At 35.0% G+C, this 22484-nt stretch overlaps 1 protein-coding gene across 1 annotated transcript in view; it reads right to left on the bottom strand.

Annotated features, from left to right (window-relative positions):
- Positions 1 to 1286: 1286 nt before the first annotated feature.
- Positions 1287 to 22484, bottom strand: part of CCDC172 (coiled-coil domain containing 172) — a 57698-nt gene continuing 36500 nt past the window's right edge. The window contains exons 6-9 of the mRNA NM_001075833.2: positions 22347 to 22448; positions 21568 to 21670; positions 2352 to 2439; positions 1287 to 1524 (exon numbers count right to left, since the gene is read on the bottom strand). Coding sequence (NP_001069301.1) covers positions 1483 to 1524; positions 2352 to 2439; positions 21568 to 21670; positions 22347 to 22448 — 335 coding nt within the window. The 3' untranslated portion in view covers positions 1287 to 1482. The remainder of the gene's footprint in view (positions 1525 to 2351; positions 2440 to 21567; positions 21671 to 22346; positions 22449 to 22484) is intronic.

Raw genomic sequence — 22484 nt, 5'->3', positions numbered from 1 at the left:
CCAACCACAATTTAGGGCCTTGTTGAACAGTTTCAATATACTTTTTTTTGTGCCATGATTATATTGATATATGTACATCGATACAGTGAATGATAACCACAGGCAGAACTGTAGAAGCCTATATAATATTTGTAATTTGTACTTATGACATATGACTTCTAATTCTGATAGTTCCAACTAGGTAAAAAAAGAGAATGTAATAAATATCCTTTTATTTCTTCCTCTTTGTTTATTCCTGCTTCCTTCTTTCTTCCCACCACAAATATATAGTCTTGAGTTATACATGAAAATACATACAAATATCAAAAACAAACTATGGTTACACAATGGGAAACATGGAGGGAAGGGATAAATCAGGAGCTTGGGATTAACAAACACACACTACTATATATAAAAGAGATAACTATCAAGGACCTACTGTATAGCACAAGGAATGCTACTCATTACTCTGTGACAGCCTATACAGGAAAGAATCTGACATGATGAATATGTATATATGTTTAACTGAGTCACTTTACTGTGCACCTGAAACTAACACAATGTTGTAAATCGAGTATACTTCAAAGATTTTTTTAAAAAATAATTTAAAAATTTTAAAGAAACTGATGAAAACATACCTTTCTTCCTAGTTAGGACTTCCAACAGCAGAAAGATCTGATGTGGGAAATTTAGTGATAGTACCAAGGTTGATCCAAACATAAGTACACTGTTTTCAGTTTCAATATTTTAGGACATCAGCAAAAGTGAATCCTGATGGCCAAAAGAAGACTATGGCCATCCAAGAAACATTTGGATGGCCAAGAAACATCCAAGAAGCAACCAAGAAGACTTGGTTACTCCCCAAGTAAATGACTTATTTCATTCTAACCAACACTGGCATTAGGAATAAAACTGGCAGGACAAAGTGCTGGAAAGTGTCTGCAGGTGCCCCCAGACTCAAATCTATAGATAAATTTAGAGAAAAGTGGAGAAAGCTGGCTGCTCAAGATGAAAGGCCTCAGAAGGCCTCTGTCAAAAGACATCACCTTGTGATTACAAAGGATTAAAATCAAAGTAAACATCTTCGCTGGTGCAAATGGTACTGACAAAAATTGGGTCTATAATCTGAGTTTTTACACCTATATGTGTTTGATTTGATCCAAGGTAAGCTGCAAACAAAGAATGAATAACATCAGAAAGTACAAATCAGCTTAAGGGTCAGGGTGAATAAAAAATCTGAGAACACAATATCTGTTTCTCCTTTTTAATTCCTTTAGAAACACAATCAAACCACATAAAAACCCTTAAGTTTCAGTAGGTAACAAGACCAAAACTTATATTTTAGAGTTCTAATATATCAATTCTAGATATCAAACAACTCTAAATATTTTTAACCTCAAGTTTTCCACAACAATCTGTTGTAATGGGTATCATTCATGTATCTACCACAAAGATCTGATACTAAGATGCTTTGACCAAATCTTAGGATAATTGATCAATTCTTTACAAGTTATTTGTTTCCTGATGATCTTTCTGTGCCAATGTCTGAAACAAAAACATACAATTTTTCATGAAACAAATGAAATTCTTAATAAAAGAATTACATAAAATTCATGTAAATTTAGCACAAGTGGGCATTTCTAAATTTTACTACTAAAAGTTTTAATAAAGATATAAATCCTATAAAATATAAGTCCTAACACAATCTATTGGAAAATTTTGTACAAGAAAATGTTTCTGGAAAATAAATATGAAAGAAAACAAACTGTATTAAATTAAAACTATATTTTAACATGCTTTAAAGCTAGCTATGTATGTCCTCTATTAAAATAGAGCATGACAAATACTTGTTCATTTTATAAACAACCAAAGAGGTTAAAAGCAATTTGAAGTGTTCCCACACAATCTGAAAATAGGTTTTCAATAATTGAATCCAAAATTCTTGAAATCATAAAAATCTGTAATAAGAAAGTTTTAGGGTCAAATATAATAGAAGTATAATTTATTCCTAAGAAAAACAAAAAGCTTTTAAGCATTATGATAGTTAAACTTCTTCAGTGCATTAATCCTCTAATAACAGTTTCAGTCAAGGGGATGTTGTGAGGTCAGGTTTAAATTTTTTTTAATTTATATTCTCTTTAAATATAACTTGTCTTATGCAGCATCAATTCTCCAAGACTCAGAACATTTCACAGGTTCATATTTTTACTTTAGTTTTGCTTGTTGCTGTTTTGTTTTTTGTATCTAGTGCAAACCCATGTGAAGGGCAGAACATTAATTTAATGAAATTTATTACAGTAAAAACATTCTTATCAATAGGTAAAAAAAAAAAAAAATGCTAAACAAAAGTTAAACAATCAGTGATGGCTTACCAACTCCAAAAATTCTATTTCTGTTTGGAGAGCATCATGAACACTTTGCATGTCGTCTTCCTTATAAAGTTCTAATTCTTTTTTAAGTCTGTTTTAAAGGAAAAATTCACTTAATTAGTTCAGCAATAAATTTTATAATAATTCTTTATTAAATGAATAGTGGCAGATTTGTAGCTTCTATCATCACAATTTTAAGTTAACATTAAAGAATTTGGAAAAACATTTTAATTTTCTATATTCTATCCATTAAAATTAGTCTAGCAAAAATAATTAAAGGAATAAGAATTTGAAAGATGAAAGAAGAAATAAAGCTACCTAATTTTCAGGTGATTTAGAAACATACTTTGAAAACCCAAGAATCATTGATAAAACCAACTCAAATAATAAAACAATTCAGTAGGGTGACAAGATATAAAATTAGCAAACAAAAATAAATAGGCTTCATTGTCACCAACTAACTTGTCAAATAACTAACTTGAATTTCTTATGGATGGCTTGCTTAGTTGCTTAGTTGCTCAGTTGCGTCTGACTTTGTAACCCTTTGGACTGTAGCCCACCAGGCTCCTCTGTCCATGGGATTTTTTCAGATAAGAATCCTGGAGTGGGTTGCCATTTTCTCCTTCAGGGTTTTTCCATGAATAGGACATCAGAAAAATGGTTACTATCCCCAGTTAAATAAAATTTTACTTGATCCTAAGAAAAACTACTAATACTTTTTCCCCTGGTGCTGGGTGCATTGATTCTAAAGTTCATATATTAAAAGAAGAGAACAGTCTAGAAAAAAATCTTGAATTTTTTTTTCAAGAAAGTTCTAAAAAAAAGAGAAAACAAAGAAGGATAACTAGCTCTATGAGATACTAGATCATACCATTACTCCTTCATAATTTAAAAAGTGTAGTACTGACATATAAATAGACCAGTGGGACACAGAAGATAGAAATAGCTTAAGAAACAAATGGACATTTAGCATATGCTAAAAAAGTCACCTAAAATCACTGTAAAAAGAAAAGATGGACTTTTTAATAAGCTGTGTTAGAATAACTAGAGAGCTATCTGCTATGTGACAATAAATGGACTGTCAAAGCTAAAACTGCCTCTTTATCTCACAGCACATATCAAAATACACTCTAACTGGATCAAAGATTTAAGTGCAAAAATAATAAAACTATGTAAGGACAAAGTGAAAGTGAAAGAACAGGGAAATTCCTTTATAAGTTGATAGTGTTCAAGAACGTTCTCACTATGGTTCAAAATATAAATGAAATTTAAGAGTATTCAATTTTTTTTAAAACTGCACAGCAAAACACATGAGTAGAGTAGAAAGATGAATGACAATCTTAAAGAAAATACTTGCCACATATATCACTGATAAAAGTCTAATCTCTCTAATATGTAAAGGAAATTTATAATCAAGGGGAAAAAAGACCAAAAGGCTGATTAAAAAATGAAGAAGTCATAAAAAGTGAGTTCACAGAAAAAGTATAAAAATCATCCCTAAACATATGAGAAGTGCTCAGTATTACTCATAATAACGACTTGAAAGTTTACTACACAGGGATATCATGTCTCATCTATCAGATTGGTAAAACTCCAAAAACTTGACACATTTTTTTCATAAGCTGTGGGTAAACATGTGTACTCAAACACTGATAGGGGAATTTAAAATGGTTAAACTTCAAAGGAGAAGAATTTGGTAGTATCTAACAAAACTACATTTAAATTTTTCCTTTGACTTCACCATTCACCACCAGTAATACACCCTGTAAGTACAAAACAATATATGCACAAAGTTCTTACTGCATTAGTATTTGTAATCACCAAATACTGTAAACAGCCTATGTCCATCCTTAAGAGATGGGCTGAATAAACTATAGCACATCCATATAATGGAGTATTATATAGTATAAAAAATGAAGATAAAAAGAAACACAGAAAGATGAAGCAGAAACTAACAAAGTTGATCACCTATAACAGTGAGTGAAAATGGGGTGCAATAAATAAGGAATAAAATGAAACTCATCTGTGTGTATCTCTTTTTATATACTTTTGACTTTTGAACCATGATGATTATTTATATACTTGACAAATAAAATTAAATAAAGTTGAGAAAAAGAACCATAAAGTTTAACACAAAATGACAGCTGAATTAAACGCAAACAGAACAAAATAAATCTAGCTTTTTTAAGAAAAATTTAGAAAATTAGTTTTTCAAACTAATAATCACAGATAAAAATTAAAAAGAACTCAAGTAATTTTCAAAAATAGTAGTCTATATACCTTCAGTGAGATATGTTGTAAGGCAGTAAGAATTACAAAGGAATCTTAAATTTTACTACTTTTGTTGTTAGTGAGGGTACACAGCTAGTTATTCTAAAATTATTTTAGAAAGTTATAAGAAATGGATAATTACATTGATATTATTACAAACCAGAGTTTTCACTAGGAAAAGGAAGATGTACATAGAAAATGGATGGAGGAAAAAAAAACTCATTTTGGATTTGAATGGAAGAAATCAGTATAAAAATTTATGATTTAAAAAAAATTGCATTTTTATTTCTGTCCATTTAAAGTACTTGGAAGCAACACCCAGTAGTAATGAGCACATCTAGCATGCTAATCTTAGTTTCTAAAACCAGTACCAACAAAAGATACCAGGACTCCTTGAAACAATTTGTCCCAGGGCTGAGGTGGGTAATATTCAAGGTGAGCCTAGAATAGTTTGTTGCACAAGAAGGAAGGAAATCAACCAAAAACTAATGAAACATGTCTAAAGACAGAGAAATTTAGTTCAAGGGGCTGCCTATATCCAAATCTGGGACAATTTGAGCATCAAAAATAATGACAATAATGTATTTATAACACATGACATAAAAAGAAATTCATGAGTCCACAGAAAATCCTAAATAGGAGAAATTAAAAGAATGGGGTAACAAGAAGAGGAACTTCTGTCTTTTTTCCCCCAGAGTTTTACTAGCTAACAAATGAACAGGAGTTCCATTATTAGAAAGTTGCCACTTTCCAACCACCTATGTAATAATTGACTCGGGAAGCATCATTAGTGGACGCTAAAATGACTGCGTGAAAAGTTCCTGGAAAAAGGCTATGCACAAGGTCTGAGTCATTCCCTATATCATTTAGTAAATATCCATGGAAAAGACTATTTTCTCATTGGAGTAACCTGGCAGACACAATCTTACCTAAGCGATCAAACCTAACATAACTGAAAATGAAACAAAACTGGCATTATATGCCTTCTGATGCAATGTTCTGAGGACACAATCTTAATTATATATTATTCTTGTCCCAAATTATTTAACCTGAATCTAATCTCTAAGGAACAAATAAGTCTAAATTGAGAGACATTCTACAATGGCTTATACTCTTAAACAACTTGATTAAAAAATGGGCAGAGGATTTGAACAGATATTTTTTCCAAAGACTACATATGAATGGCTAACAGGGAAATGAGAAGATGCACAACATCACTAATCAATTATATGTCAAAAAAATTTTTTTAAGTAGAGGGAGCTTTTAGATTAAAAGAGATTTAAAATATCAGCTGCTTGTCATGTGTGGACCTTATTTGGAACTTAATTCACACAGACAAAATAATGACATTTATAAATAATTGGAAATTTGAACACTGACAATATTTGATGAATTGTTATTTGTTGTCAATTACCTTATGTGTAATAATGGATTTTAGTTATATTTTTTAAAGTACTTTTTTACAGACATAATAAGATAATAATATGTATGATATGTTTCAAGTAATACAAATTGATAACTCTTAAAGTGACCACCTGTTAAGACCACCTGACCTGCCTCCTGAAAAATATGTATGCAGGTCAAGAAGCAACAGTTAGAATTGGACATGGAACAACTGACTGGTTCCAAATTGGGAAAGGAGTATGTCAAGGCTGTATATTGTCACCCTGCTTATTTAACTTACATGAGTACATCATGAGAAATGCTGGGATGGATGAAGCAGAAGCTGGAATCAAGACTGCTGGAAGAAATATCAATAACCTCAAATATGCAGATGATACCACCCTCATGGCAGAAAGTGAAGAACTAAAGAGCCTCTTGATGAAAGTGAAAGAGGAGAGTGAAAAAGTTGGCTTAAAGCTCAACATTCAGAAAACGAAGATCATGGCATCCAGTCCCATCACTTCATGGCAAGTAGATGGGGAAACAGTGACAGACTTTATCTTTGGGGGCTCCAAAATCACTGCAGATGGTGACTGTAGCCATGAAATTAAAAAATCTTGCTCCTTCGAAGAAAAGCTATGACCAACCTAGCCATCATACTAAAAAGTAGAGACATTACTTTGCCAACAAAAGTCCGTCTAGTCAAGGCTACGGTTTTTCCAGTAGTCATGTATGGATGTGAGAGCTGGACCATAAAGAAAGCTGAGTGCTGAAGAATTGATGCTTTTGAACTGTGGTGCTGGAGAAGACTTTTGAGAGTCCCTTGGACAGCAAGGAAATCCAACCAGTCCATCCTAAAGGAGATCAGTCCTGGGTGTTCATTGGAAGGACTGATGCTAAAGCTGAAAGTCCAATATTTTGGCCACCTGATGCAAAGAACTGACTCATTTGAAAAGACCCTGATGCTGGGAAAGACTGAAGGCAGGAGGAGAAGGGGATAACTACAGAGGATGAGATGGTTGATGGCATCACCAACTCAATGGACATGAGTTTGAGTATACTCTGGAGTTGGTGATGGACAAGGAGGCCTGGCGTGCTGCAGTTCATGGGGTCACAAAAATTGAGACATGACTGAGCAACTGAACTCAACTGAAAGTTAAGTGATAAGTACCTAGGATTCACTATATTTCACTTTTTTACTTTTGTATGTGCTCTAAATCTTCTATAATAAAACTTAAAAAAATAGAGTTTAACAAAGATAGTGGCCAAAAAATCAACATACAAAAATCTGTTATATTTCCATGCACCAGCAATAAAGAGAATACTGATGTCATTAAAAATTTACACTTAAAACTACAAGGTATCTAAAAATAAAACTCACAAAAGATTTTTATTAAAAGATTAGGACCAAAAAACCCAGTATATTCTAAGTTTCCAGACGAGAAATCTCAGCTTAATAAAGATGTAAAATCCCTCAAAAGAGACTGTAGGATGAGTGGAATCATAAAAGATTTTCATGGATTTAAGCTGATTCGGAAATGTACATAAAAAAGCAAAGGGTCAAGTACAGCCAAGATATTCTTGATGACGACAAAGAAGTATAAAGGGAAGTGTTCTGCTTTAGATTAAGATTCATTATAAAGTAACAGTAATTAAGTAGTTAAAAGTTAATAGCGTGCATTTAACAATAATTAAGACAGTTATGAAAGAAATGAATGTTGACCAATTTAGCAGAATAGAAAACAGAATCTTAAAATAGATTCACAAATGTTATTCTGATTATTATTTTTAAATAAAAGATGTGGTTTTGCAGATCACTAGAGAAAGGACAAACTACTCAATAAATGGAGAAAAATAAAGCTATATCTTACTGTGGAATGTAAGCAAAAATTAGTCCCAAATAAACTAAAGACCTAAATGTGAAACACAAACCTTAAAAATTATTAAAGAAAATACAGGAGAATAACCTTCTGATCTAAGGTAGGGAAAGAGTTCTTAAACAAGACACAAAAATGATAACCACAAGAAGAAATGACTGATGATTTCAGCCGTCGTAAGAGTAAGAAACGTACCCAAGCACAACAGCAGGAAGAAAACCAAACAAAACTTCATAAGTTGGGACAGAGATTTTTAATGCACAAGAAGTCTGAAAATATAGCATTTAAGAGAATATAGATCACTGGGGAATTTGGTAATGTGCCAATGGAAGTATAAATGGTTTAATCACTTCGACAGAAAGCTTGTCGCTACCTTGTGAAGTTCAACATTTACATGTCTTATACTCGGCAACTCCATCAGGCATATATCCTACAGAAACTCTTGCAGTGTGCACCAGGATGATCAAAACAGCACTGCGTGCAACAACAACAACTGAAAACTCAAATGTGCATTAAAAAGAGAAAAAGCATGTTCACATATCTATACTCAACAACATGGATGAATTTTAGAAACAAGTGAATAAAAAGCAAGTCCCGGACAGAATGATACCCTTTGTACATAACTCAAAAACAAGCAAAACTAACCAATATTTTGTTTTGGCAGGCATATAAATGACAGGTAGATTACATTTATGAATATATGACATAAAGTTAGTAAATCATAAAGTAACAAAGAAAATTATATATAAGCAAGGAAAGAAGTAAGTCATACCACACACACACACACACACACACACACGCACACAAATGAAACACTCTAGGACAGCAATTACATCTGAGGTAAAGAAGGGAGTGTGGGTTAATGGAGGACCCCATAGCAAGATACTGGTAATGTTTTAGCCTAGTTCACAGGTCCTCACTATATTATTGTACTTAAGAACTAACACCTAGATAGGGGAAAAAAAACACAATAGTAATAAGAATGGATTGAGAAACAATACCTAATATATATGAAGTTCACTGTGTTCTGAACTTGTAGGAATTTAATAGTGAATAAAAATTCTGAAGGAATGCTCAAGTTGCAAAGAGAGAAAAAGTTAATGATTTGGAGCATTAGATGTTTACACAAGCATAAAGTCCCTCGCAAAAAATATTTTTTTAAAGTAAGTGTAAAGTTAAACGGAGAGGAACAATATACCATAGATGCTGCTATACAATGTTCATTTTAATATATATATCTTTTCAAATACATACAACAGTAGGGATCATTCTTCCCACTATGCCATCAATACTTGCCCTTTTTCACCTTTCAGTTCAAATGGTTTGGTCAGAGCTCTGATGCCCATCAGAATTGGGTGGTGACTGGTTTCCATTTTAGTTAGCTAACAAGGAGGAGGAGAGACTACTTAAGTTAAGGATGGCATTTAAGATGAATTATAGGAAGCATTTCACAATTCAGCCTATAACCAAGTTGTAGAATTCAGATCTCACTTAAAGGAAAGATTACTGTTGCTAGCTTTAAAGGAGGCTGGGTGCTAATGGTATGAATATTTATGTATTTGCAGCTAGGCTGGAGCTCTATAATGGTAAGCAGATCTCATGCTTCAGTGCGTAGACTGATTGCCTACAGGAGTCAAGAAAAGCTTCCCTCACCTACTGCACAGTAACTAAGGGCAGTTTGCACTGGTTACTGTCTCCTTTCTCTGAATCATCAGATATTGATGAGGATGGGCCAACATTGATAGTTGAGCAAAATGTATGTTCCATGTATTTTTATAATTTCTTGCATCATTGCATTTTTTTTTCAGTTACCTCTTAGTGCCATGGAGAAGCCTTAACTAAAAGAACACTCTTTTTAGTTATAGAAATATAAACAAATACTATTTAATTAGAAAGGAGGACAATTTTCACCCAAAGTCCTAGTACACAAATTCAATGAGATTAAAATGTAGGTATGCTTCATCTCAGGTCTTTTACTTCCATATGATATTGATTATGTAATCTTGCCTTCTAGTTCTTTCTTTTGCCTTATACTGTCATATATATTTCCCCCAGTTAATTACATTTGCCAATTAATACCATTTAAGATAAATATATAGTAGTTTAAGTGGCTATAACACAGTTAATTTAATCATTCATTTATAGTACAGCATTTAAGTTCTTCCTATTTTTTTCTACCATAAATAAATTTCTATGAACACCTTTGTTCATAAAGCTTCCTCTATGCTTTGGATTATTTCCCTTGGGATACAGCTAAGTGAAACTACTGCTTTAAATGGCATAAACATTTTAAAGATGCTTACAATAACTTGTATACATCAAACTGCATTCCAAATACAAGCAATGTATACTGCCACAGCAATGAGTAAATTATCTCTGTACCATACTGTGGCCAATTTCCAGTATGGTCATCTAAGTATATCTTTCAAAATTTGATAAAAAAATTGATATTCAGTAGTTTTAATCTGCACTTAAATAATAAGATATATAACTGAATTACCTTGTCTTATTCACTTTGGTATCCCTGCAACTTGCAAAGTGTATGGGAAAAGCAAGTGTTTAATACATGCTTGTTGGATAAATACATAACTTAAAAACTACTGATTTTTAGTGTTTTCTTGCTGACTTTTTATCTGTTAATTTTTGATAAACTGTTACCCTTTGTTCATCATAAGTACTACAAATTTCTCCCAGATTATCATTCCATGTTGATGCCATTTCTGACACATGGAATTTTAGACCTAACATGTTAAGTCTATGAATCTTATCCTTTTTGGTTACCTTAATCACACTAGAGGTTTAATAAGCAATCCTTACTACTTTTCACTAGTTTTTCACGCTGTGACATTCTTAATATTATTTCTCTATAGTAATTCATATGAAAATTATTTCAGTGCCATTTAAACATAAAATACTCCATTTTAAAGATATATATGTCATGCTCTTTCATACACAATTTATTTATGAGCATGGGTTTCAAAGTTCATTCTATGAAAGTAGAATTTCAGTTTTCTAATTATGCATTCCTTCAGTCCAGGCCATCAGCAGACAGGTAGGAACCTTCACAGGAGGGTAAGGCTGAACTGATGAGACCTACTGAGAAGGAAGTAAAAGAGAGGAGTGCTACCAGCACCTCCATTACTACAAATCCTGGTTTGGGTGGATTAGGCATCGCCTTTCACCAGGTATTTTCTATCACCTTCCCCATCCCACAACCAAAAGGGGTTGTTTCTAAAGATAAACATGTGAAAGTGAAAAAAAAATGTGCACTATGATATCAAAGGCACAAATGAACTTTGGAAATGATTAATATTATATATGGCTCATATAATAAGCAAAATTATTTCAAAGTTTGGGACATTTACAAACAGGCACATTTATATCAGAATATAACATTTAAAATAATCAACTGACTTCTACCATAAAAATTTCCCTTGTATTTACTTGAAGTTTTAATAACTACTGTGTGTGCCAGGAATTCACGAAACAGGGGATTTCTATTAGCTTGAAGGCTACATAATCAATGCTGTAAAGGCACTTCTGCTAGTGAATAAATGATGAAGTTTGACCAGAAAAATGCAGAGTCAACAGAAATATTCAACAAAATACATAGCTAAGAATGATCCTGGAATTAAATGAGGATTTTCATATTTTATAAATGTTAAAAACTAAAGAGATGATAGGGGTTGGCTACAGATAACTAATTTTTGACTAGTATTTTCTAGAAACTTTAGAACTGAGATTTTGTTACACCTGTCTACTTGGAGTTTATTACTGTGATAATCAAGAGTATTGCAACGTAAATGTGCATTATTTCCTCAATATAGACTAGATAACAATTCTTATTACTCTGCTAAATGATGTTACAGAAACACTTCCACAGTATTTAAGCATACATTTATAAAAATGCTTCTAATTATGAATATTTAAGTACTTCCTCCCATCCATCAATGGGAGGAAGCTTACAAAATATGGCATCTTTATACATCAGCATTAAAAAGAATCAAGTTGATCAGTACGTATTAATGAGTAATATCTGTTTTCTAAGTAATAAAGCAAACTACAGACCAATGTTAAATGCACAGGTGTGCACACACACACACACACACACAGACTATAAACTCTGACAGGATACGTGTTAAACTTTTAACAAGACATGAGAGAGGAGACTGATGTTTTACATTTTTGTAATGTCTATATTTTTTTTATTTAATCAACATAGTCTACTCTCATAATTTAAAACTATTCATATTTGGTAAAATAAAAAATATATACATATGTAAATATACATATTTATCTGTGTATCTTTCAGAGAGGTTAGAAGTATTCTAACATCATCATGTGCTTATACCTTCCTATAAATCTAAGGTGCTGGGGTCCAGCCCAGGTGGATCCAAGGAATTCAAAGGGGAGACGGCTTCAGCGATCAGGATACGATAGAATTAAAGATACAAAGAGTGGTTAAATAAGGATAGCTCAGTGAGAAAATTCAGCGGAGAAAAGAGGCTGAATAACTTGGTTTACGTGGAAAGCCAATAAAATTCCAAGACAAGGAATTTGCGTCACCTACGTAGGCCACAGGCGTCCTCCCGTTCTCCCGAAGGACAGGAGACATTAAGGCCTCCCTGGTCAGATCTTAGAAGCCCAGGCAAAATTAGTAGGCTTGATGAGCCTCCACGCTCCAGATGGGAATTCAGCCAGAAGGTGAGAGAAAGAACGACATGGGGAGACCAAGCTTCAGTGAACAAGGCCCGTGCTTTATTTTCCAAAGTAGTTTTTATACCTTAAGTTGTGCATAGAGGATAATGGGGGAAGGGGTAGAGTCAGCAGTAAGCCAGGCTTTCTTCCTGCAAACTTATCATATGCAAAAGTTTAGGTGATTTACATCATCTTCTGGCCAGGAGGCCTGTTAACATTTTATGATCCTTTCTTCAGAAAACTTATTTTTCTCTAAAGGTGATTATTCTAAAGTCAGGCGCCACCCTCCAAAAGCATTAGATAAAGTTGCTTTCCTATAGGGCAAAGGTGTGGTGGGCTATAACAAGAAAAGAATTAACTCAAAGGTCCAAGGTTACAAACATTAAAGCTATTATTTACATTCCTATACACCAATTATATTATTCAATACACTTCCAGGGACACAGTAGGTAAGGGATATGGAAACTTAGCAGCAAACATTGGCCCAAAAAGTGAAAAACTCTTCACCAATACAATTTCTAATCAATCTTTTAACTGCTCAAAGGAATCTGTATTTAGACAGTTTAGAACATCTCATACCTCTCACAGTTGGGAGGCTCTGAACAATCACATGTGGCTGGAAAAACCTATTCAGGCAGGCTAGAGAACTTCCAAAGGAGTTTGTGAACTAAAACACCCTTGTCACACCCAGGAACTTTATTAACTGGAGCTGTAAATTAACTCTTTTTCCGAGAAAGGGAGAGAAATGGTGGTGGGGGACAGCCCCCCATAAAGTCAGAGGTGTAGGTGAGAGCACAAAGCAGTAAAGTAGGCAGACTCTGGTTTTGGGGGTAGATGCTCGAGAATTTCCAGGGGGATTCCTGAGGCTCGATCCCGCCTTTGTGTACACCGAGCCTCCTTCCTCATGACCTTTGCCACGGGCGGAGTTCCTCACGCTGGCTCCCTGCACTAAGGACCACCAATGTGACCTCTACAACTAACTTAACTGGATGACTTTTTCATTGAAGAGGCAACAGCATTGATTTATTACTTCATATAAATGCATTTAGAGTCTCTCAGTAGCAGGTATATATTAACTTTTGTGCAGTTTCCATTGCAAATATGCTCTTCACAAAACCATACTATCTTCAAATGCTAAGAAAGAAAATCCAGGCTGTTGATTCTGCAGCTTCATTTCTGAAACAAACTTCCTGTTGCATTAAACCAGTACAAACATTGATTATTAAAAATGTAAAACCATTCTAAGTATTGTGAGTAAGAAAAAGCCCGAAATGTTTCAAGTCGTCTGGTATGTTACTATTTGGAGTAAATAAAAATTCATGATGAAGAATTGTATTTTGGTTATCCTGGTATTGATTAATAATAACAAATAATAGGTGTTGGAAGTTTGAAGGGGTCTATTCTTTGCTACCTGAATTCTGTGCATCTGAGAAACGAGGAAGGCAGAAGGGAAGCCAAGATGTCATGTTTGCTACTAATACAGCAGACACTAGAGAATGTGGCTTGTATCTATACACAAAGGATTTACTACTAATACTGAACCCAGAATTAGACTAACCTAACTCACACCATTAAAGGCAGATGCCAAAAGCTCTCTCCCATGAAGTCCTACCACTGTAAAACTCAAAGGATAGAGGAGCAAAGTAGAACACACACTGTAAGGCAGGCCAGACTCCAAGAGATAAGGCAAAGAAAGGAGCTGGTCTTCAGTTTATCCTTCCAAACTCAACAATCAGACTGAATCACTCCTCTCTACCTTAGAATAAGAAAGAAGGAGTTCTGGGGGATGGCTAGGAGAGTTAAACCAGTAAAGTTTTTTCTACATAAAAGAAAACAATCAGGAGCGGGAAGAAGAATTCCATGTGGCTATCCCAGTGGTTAATATATACCATGTGTTTGCAAAGAATATTGAAAATACATGAGGAACTTCTATCTTCTTTGTAGTAAGTTTTTTAAAATGTAGATATACTCACTGGAACAAATATTTATTAAACATTATGTGCCCTTGATTATGTTAGATGCAGGCACTGACAGAAAAACAAACAAGAAGTAGAGGGAGTTCCCAGTTCAGTGGGAGAGACTGATACACATAGCTATCACTGAATACGATCAGTCATATAATGGAATTATAATCTCTATGAACACAGAGAAGAAAACAGTAGAGGAATGCTTTCACGATTTATTATGCTCATTTATTCCTTCATTTATTTATTCAATACCTACTCTAAGCCAAGCTCTGTACAAAGGTATTAGTATGAGTATACCATGGTCTAATACTAATACATTTGTACAGAGCTTGGCCTAGAGTAGGTATTCCCCTGGAGAAGGAAATGGCAACTCACTCCAGTATTCTTGCCTGGAGAATCCCATGGACAGAGGAGCCTGGTGGGCTACAGTCCATGGGGTCACAAAGAGTCGGACACGACTGAGTGGCTACACTTAGTATACAATGGTAAACAAAGTAGGTAAGATCTTTCCCCTTATTGAGCATATGATGAGTGATGAGACAAACATGAATAAAATAAAGCACATAAATATATAATTACAAAATGGATTCTGTGTTAGATAGGACAAAATACAGTGTGTTATTAGTAAAAATAACAAGTTATAAAAAGATCACAGGGAATCTTCCCTGAGGAAATAGTTCAACTGAGATCTAAAGGATAAGGTATGTCCCAACAGGTAAGAGTCACCCTGCTTATTTAACTTCTATGCAGAGTACATCATGAGAAATGCTGGGCTGGAAGAAGCACAAGCTAGAATCAAGATTGCCGGGAGAAATATCAATAACCTCAGATATGCAGATGACATCACCCTTATGTCAGAAAGTGAAGAGGAACTAAAAAGCCTCTTGATGAAGGTGAAAGAAGAGAGTGAAAAAGTTAGCTTAAAACTCAACATTCAGAAAATGAAGATCATGGCATCTGGTCCCATCACTTCATGGGAAATAGATGGGGAAACAGTGGAAACAGTGTCAGACTTTATTTTGGGGGGCTCCAAAATCACTGCAGATGGTGACTGCAGCCATGAAATTAAAAGACGCTTACTCCTTGGAAGGAAAGTTATGACCAACCCAGATAGCACATTCAAAAGCAGAGACATTACTTTGCCAACAAAGGTCCGTCTAGTCAAGGCTATGGCTTTTCCAGTGGTCATGTATGGATGTTAGAGTTGGACTGTGAAGAAGGCTGAGTGCCGAAGAATTGATGCTTTTGAACTGTGGTGTTGGAGAAGACTCTTGAGAGTCCCTTGGACTGCAAGGAGATCCAACCAGTCCATTCTGAAGGAGATCAGCCCTGGGATTTCTTTGGAAGGAATGATGCTAAAGCTGAAAGTCCAATACTTTGGCCACCTCATGCGAAGAGTTGACTCATTGGAAAAGACTCTGATGCTGGGAGGGATTGGGGCAGGAGGAGAAGGGGACGACAGAGGATGAGATGGCTGGATGGCATCACTGATTCGATGGACATGAGTCTCAGTGAACTCTGGGAGTTGGTGATGGACAGGGAGGCCTGGCGTGCTGCGATTCATGGGGTCACAAAGAGTCGGACATGACTGAGCAACTGAACTGAACTGAATCTGATAACCTGAGGAGAAAGAAAGGCATAGATAAAGGTTTTTGGTGGAAGAAAGCCTGGATTGCTTGAGGGAGCAGAGTGAGAAGGGAACCATCAGTCAATCAGTTCAGTCACTCAGTCATGTCCGACTCTTTGTGACCCCATGGACTGCAGCATGCCAGGCTTCCCTGTCCATCACCAACTCCCTGAGCCTACTCAAACTCATTTTCAGTGCATTGGTGATGCCATCCAACCATCTCATCCTCTGTCGTCCCCTTCTCCTCCTGCTTTCAATCTTTTCCAATGAGTCGGTTCTTTGTATCAGGTGGCCAAAGTATTGGAGTTTCAGCTGCACCACCAGTCCTTCCAATGAACATTCAGGACTTTAGGATTTCCTTCAGGATTGATTGGTTGGATTGCCTTGCGAGCCAAGGGACTCTCAAGAGTCTTCTCCAACACCACAGTTCAAAAGCATCAATTCTTCGGCACTCAGCTTTCTTTATAGTCCAACTCTCACATCCACACATGCTTACTGGAAAAACCATAGCTTTGACTAGATGGACCTCTGTTGGTAACCATAGTTGGGAAAAACATCTGGGAGGTGGTCATATACCATATGGTGACAAGGCATGAGCTTTAGGTTGTATTATGGTCATTATGAAACCACAGATGATTTTAATAAGGGAAATTATGCAACTCAATTTACTATGCAATGGTAGCAAGAGTGGATGAGGGAAAAGCAGAAAAGAGATTGTTACGGGGATCCAGGGAAGAGAGACAAGTGACTAGAAATAGGATGTTAGCTGTGGAGAGAGAAGTGGAAGGATTCAAGAAATGTTTTGGAGGCACAAGCAACAAAATTTGGTGATGGGTTGGAATAGGGTGGAAATGATTTGTGAACACATCAAACATACCTGCTACATGTCATGCCAAAAGCTCAGCCTCTCTGCACCAGTGCCAAAGCGAATCATGAAGACACAAGAGTTTTGGGTAAAGTAGACAAGAGTAGGGGATGCCTAGTAAAGGCGGATACAGCAGACTCCTGCTCTTGAAAACTATGTGTCCCAATCTGGGAGGGTTTGATGAGGAGTTTTATGGCAGGAGTTCAAGGGTGGGCTTGCTGACAAAATTAGGGTATATGCAGGGCTTGCACTCTTTTACTCTCATTTAGAGTCTCCTAATCTTGAGGAGTTTCTCTAGTCCCTTTAATCTTGCCTCAGGTGGTTTCTTGGCTACTCCTCTCTTGATTAACAACTATTCAAACCTGTCATTTGGAACTCAGGGAAGGCCATGGAGGTTGGAGCCTTGCCTATAAGAAAGTGAAAGTGAAAAGAGAAAGTGAAGTCACTCAGTCGTGTCCGACTGTTTGCGACCCTGTGGACTGTAGCCCACCAGGCTCTTCCATCCATGGGATTCTCCAGGCAAGAATACTGGAGTGGGTTGCCATTTCCTTCTCCAAGGGAATCTTCCTGACCCAGGGATCGAACCCTGGTCTCCTGCATTGCAGGCAGATGCTTTAACCTCTGAGCCACCAGGGAAGCTCCACGCCTATAAGAAAAGGGGGACAAAAGACTTCTGTGCCCAGGTGCCCCACAGGGTCCTTCTCGGTTTCACATTTTGGGTTTGAGCAATACCCAGGAAAAATGCCATGTGAGCTATGCCTTGAGGACTAAATCAGATTTTAGCTAATGGAAAAGAAAAAGAAAGATACAGAGGTGTGAAGTCTTCTGGCATATTTGGAAATGCACAAATAGTATTCTGATGAGCTAGTAGAATAGAGTATGTGACAGAAATGCAGGGAGATAACATAAGTTATACTTTTGGTTTTGTTTGACTATATTACATTATTGAAAGAGGTCAAAGAGAAGAGTGAAAAAGCTGGCTTAAAACTCCATCAAAAATCTAAGATCATGGAATCCAATCCCATCATGTCGTGGCAAATAGAAGGGAAAAAAAGTAGAAGCAGTGACAGACTTTATTTTCTTGGGCTCCAAAATTACTGTGGACAGTAACTGCAGCCATGAAATTAAAAGACACTTATTCCTTGGAAGGAAAGCTATGACAAACCTAGACACAGTATTAAGAAGCAGAGACATCACTTTGCTGACAAAGGTCCATACAGTCAAAGCTATGGTTTTTCCAGTAGTCATGCATGGATGTGAAAGTTGGTCCATAAAGAAGGCTGAGCACCAAAGAATTGTTGCTTTTGAATTGTGGTATTGGAGAAGACTCTTGAGAGTCTCTTGGACTGCAAGGAGATCAAGCCAGTCAATCCTACAGGAAATCAACCCTGAATATTGATTGGAAGAACTGTTGAAGAGGAAGCTCCAATAATTTGGCCACTTGATGTGAAGAGTCGACTCAATATAAAAGACCCTGATGATGGGAAAGATGGACAGCAGGAGGAGAAGAGGGTAACACAGGATGAGATGGTTGGATGGCATCACGGACTTAACGGGAATGAATTTGAGCAAACTACGGGAGACAGTGGAGGACAGAGGAGCTTGGTGTGCTACAGTCCCTGGGTTTGCAGAGAGTCAGATATGACTTAGCAACTGAACAAAATAACAATAATTAAATTGTTGAGAATTCAGCTGGATCTTAGGAAGGAGGGATTAGTGACAGGGATTTAAAAATTATCTATAGACTATAACTAAAACTTTAGACCAGATGAGACAAGCCATGGAGAGTACAAAATAAGAATCCAATCAATAACTATCAGGAAGTCTCTGCATTAAAAGGACAGAAAAAAAAATGAGAAAGAAGCTTGAAAGGCATGAAATCCATATGGATAATAAGAAGTACAAATGAAATCATAAGTAATTATACAATTATAATTATGTATAATAATTTAGAGTATTTACTGTGTACTAAGCACTGCTTTAAGGGCTTTATATATATATATGTAAAGACCTTATATATACATATATATATATATATATATACACACATACATACACACACATATATTAAGTCATTTAATTTTTATTATAATCTTGTGAGGTGGTTGCCATTATTAACTTCATTTGATAGATGTAGAGAATGAGTCACAGACATGTTAAATTGCTTGTCTGGAGTCACCAACCTAGTAAATAGCAAAGTTGGGGTTCAAAGGGTTTGTAACCTTAATCTCTATGCTTACTGCCTCTTGAGACCCTGAGGTTTATCACTTCTGTCCTCCCCAGATTATGTGAAAAACACTAGCTTGATCAGTTATAAAGTTCTCAGGGATGCTTCTTAGAAATTAATCCAACCTCTAGTTTAGGTGTTAAGCATAGAAATATTCTGTAAGTTAGTTGCCTTAACATGTGTTAATTAATGATCCCATACTCTTTACAACAGAATCTTTTAAATAAACAAATATCTTATAATTTATAAATAGGCAAAAATTAAAGCCGAGATCATTAAAACACTGTGAATATAAAGTACTGGTTCTCTTCATTAATGAATGGCATTAAGTCCAACAAACAACCTGAACATGGCAGATCAACTTTAAAAAACTCTAACTTTATAATCATTATAAAAGAATTTCAATAATATAAACAAAATAGGTATCAAAATTTTTCTAATTATAAAAAGCAGAAACAATAAGCTCATAGAAATGAAGTATTAATTTTTTGCAATTGCTTTCTTATTGGTTAAAGTTTAATAAAAGTAGAAGTACAATGATAAAAACCTTAAAAATAAGACTGATTCTGAACTGGGGACAACTGTGCCCACCTGCCTCTGCCCAGGGGACATTGGGTAGTATCTGGAGACGCTTTTGGCCTGTAACAACTGGGGGTGAGTAGTGCTACTGGCACCTAGTTGGTAGAGACCAGGAATGCTAATAAACATCTTACATGCATGGGACAGCTCTCCCACTACAGAATATCCTGGCCCCAAATCTCACAGTGCCAAGTCTGAGAAACCCTACTATAAAAACAGTATCTATACCAATAGTAGTTAAATCAGAAAATTTAAGATGAAGGTCATCACTACAGAATTCAGTATACATTTGAACACAGAAATGAAAAAGATTCTATTCTAAAATTTAGGGGTAAAATCAACTTAATATCGGTCTTAGTGATGTTCAATAAATGTCATATCATTTCTTGCTACCATTATTAGTGCCTTGTTATTTTGCTATTTATAAGACTGATGAGGCTCTTTTTCAAAATCTCTATACTTAGTACTTTGACTCTGTTCTTCATACTCGAAATCATTTTTATGGAACATACCAGAAGGGAAACTAACCTACACATTTTAAAGAATTTAAAGTGGGAACTGTTAAATACTGGCATTTCATTCAGTAACTGCTAAAATGCAAAGAATGGACTAGACATATTAACTGATGTTTCTTTCTATCCAAATTTCCTCTGTCACCATCTCTGAAGGAAATGGCCCTCTTAACAGACTTTGAGTGTTTAATTTTAAACCAGGGAAAACTTTTATGACTGAGGGATAAACCCACAAAACTGGAGTTCATACTGGAAGCCTTTATACTATGAACTATAATGATACCAGTGGGCATGACCATTTTTAAAAGTGTAAAAAAAATCAATGAGCAGACTGTCATTACAGAAACTCATTCTGTATCAAACATATCACCCAAGAGATTTGATATTTCATGCTTATAAAACTTAACATAAAATTAAATTGCAAATATTTTCTCACAATCTACTAAAATTATGGCCTAAGGTGATACACTGCTAATCTGAAGCATTTGTTCAGCTCTAGTGGACATATTTCCTGTGTGATTTATGTGAAAGAAGGCTTCATTTGCCTCTTCATAGATTCAGTAATGAGGCTTCTGTTTCTTACATGAAACCTAGAAAGTATAGGAAGCTCTTTAAAATTAAACCAGCAAATGTTAACACTGAATTATTAAGAAATAACAATGAAATTAATAAACTGGGGGAGATGCTCTCCTTTTGTATATAACTATGTCATTTCAGACCTCACCCATTCTTTCATTATCCAAATACACAGAAAACATCTAAATATTCCATAGAGAAAATACATTTTTAATCTTTAGGCACAAAACCAGAAGCACAGATTTCGAGTAAAGTAGACTGTGATTATTTTTCCCCCTGAAATCTAGAAGGACCAAAAAAGATAATTTCAGTCATTTCACTCCAAAAACTTAGGGATAATAGAAAAAAAGAGTTGTGGAAATGATTCTACATTTTATCTTTTAGGATGTGAATAACTCAAGAGTTCTTGAGGAAAAGGAAAAGACTGATTTCAATATTATCAACCTGATACGATTTAAAACTTATGTGCTTTTAGCCAGTAAAGCATTTGCTTATTAACATATTTCAGAATACACATAGACGGAAATACATCTTAAATGATCTTGAAATAATTATGCATTTGGCTTTATGTTGAAATCTACTTGACAACTTGAAAAATTATCAGACTTTATATCAAAGTATAATAGGCAATTCTTACCTTAAGCATTCAGCATCATTTTGAGGTTTTTCATTGATTTTTATTTTTTCTGCCTCTAGGTATTTCGTAGTACAAATGGCTTCATGTTTTTTATCTTCAAAACCTAAACAATTAAGACAATTCTTATACTCTTTAAAAAATTAAATATAAAGGTTATCTTTCTTCACTCATAAGAACAATGCTCTAAATTTCAGTGTTTCATGTAAAATACATGTACTAATGATTTTTATTTTTCTACTTTAATGTAGCAATTAAAGACACAAAAAAAGATCTTAAAATTTGTGTGAAATTAAAAATACCAGATTCAACGTATCAATTTAGTGCTTTACCTATTCCTTTTTCACATCAACAAAATTCCCTTTTTACATCACCTATATCTCAATGAGTAAATACATTTTGAAAGAATAATATTAACCTATAATAGAGAAGACTCTTGTGAGCTCCTTGGAGTCAATCCTAAATGAAATCAACCCTGAATATTCACTGGAATGACTGATGCTGAAGATGGAACAATACTTTGGCCACCTGATAGGAACTGACTCATTGGAAAAGACCCTGATGCTGGGAAAGACTGAAGGCAAAAGGAGAAGGGGGCAGCAGAGAATGAGATAGATAGCATCACTGGCTCAATGAACATGAATTGAGCGGAAGGATAGGAGGGCCTAGTGTGCTACAGTCCATGGGGTCACAAAGAGTCGGACACAACAACTTAGCAACTGAACAACAAATGACAGATATATAACTATATTCATCAGCAAAGTAACTCATACATGTAATACCTTTAAGCTTTCTCTGCAAAGTAGATAATTCTTGTATTAATTCATTCTTTTGTCTTTGAAGTTCATTTAACAGGTCACTATCATGTTCCATTGACTTCATTTCTAGAAATAAATATGCAAAAAAAAACATATTAACTA

This window comes from Bos taurus, chromosome 26, assembly GCF_002263795.3.
Source record: "Bos taurus isolate L1 Dominette 01449 registration number 42190680 breed Hereford chromosome 26, ARS-UCD2.0, whole genome shotgun sequence".
Taxonomy (NCBI): domain Eukaryota; kingdom Metazoa; phylum Chordata; class Mammalia; order Artiodactyla; family Bovidae; genus Bos; species Bos taurus.
Note: the sequence above shows the minus strand (reverse complement) of the source record. Positions and strands in the feature narration are given on the sequence as shown.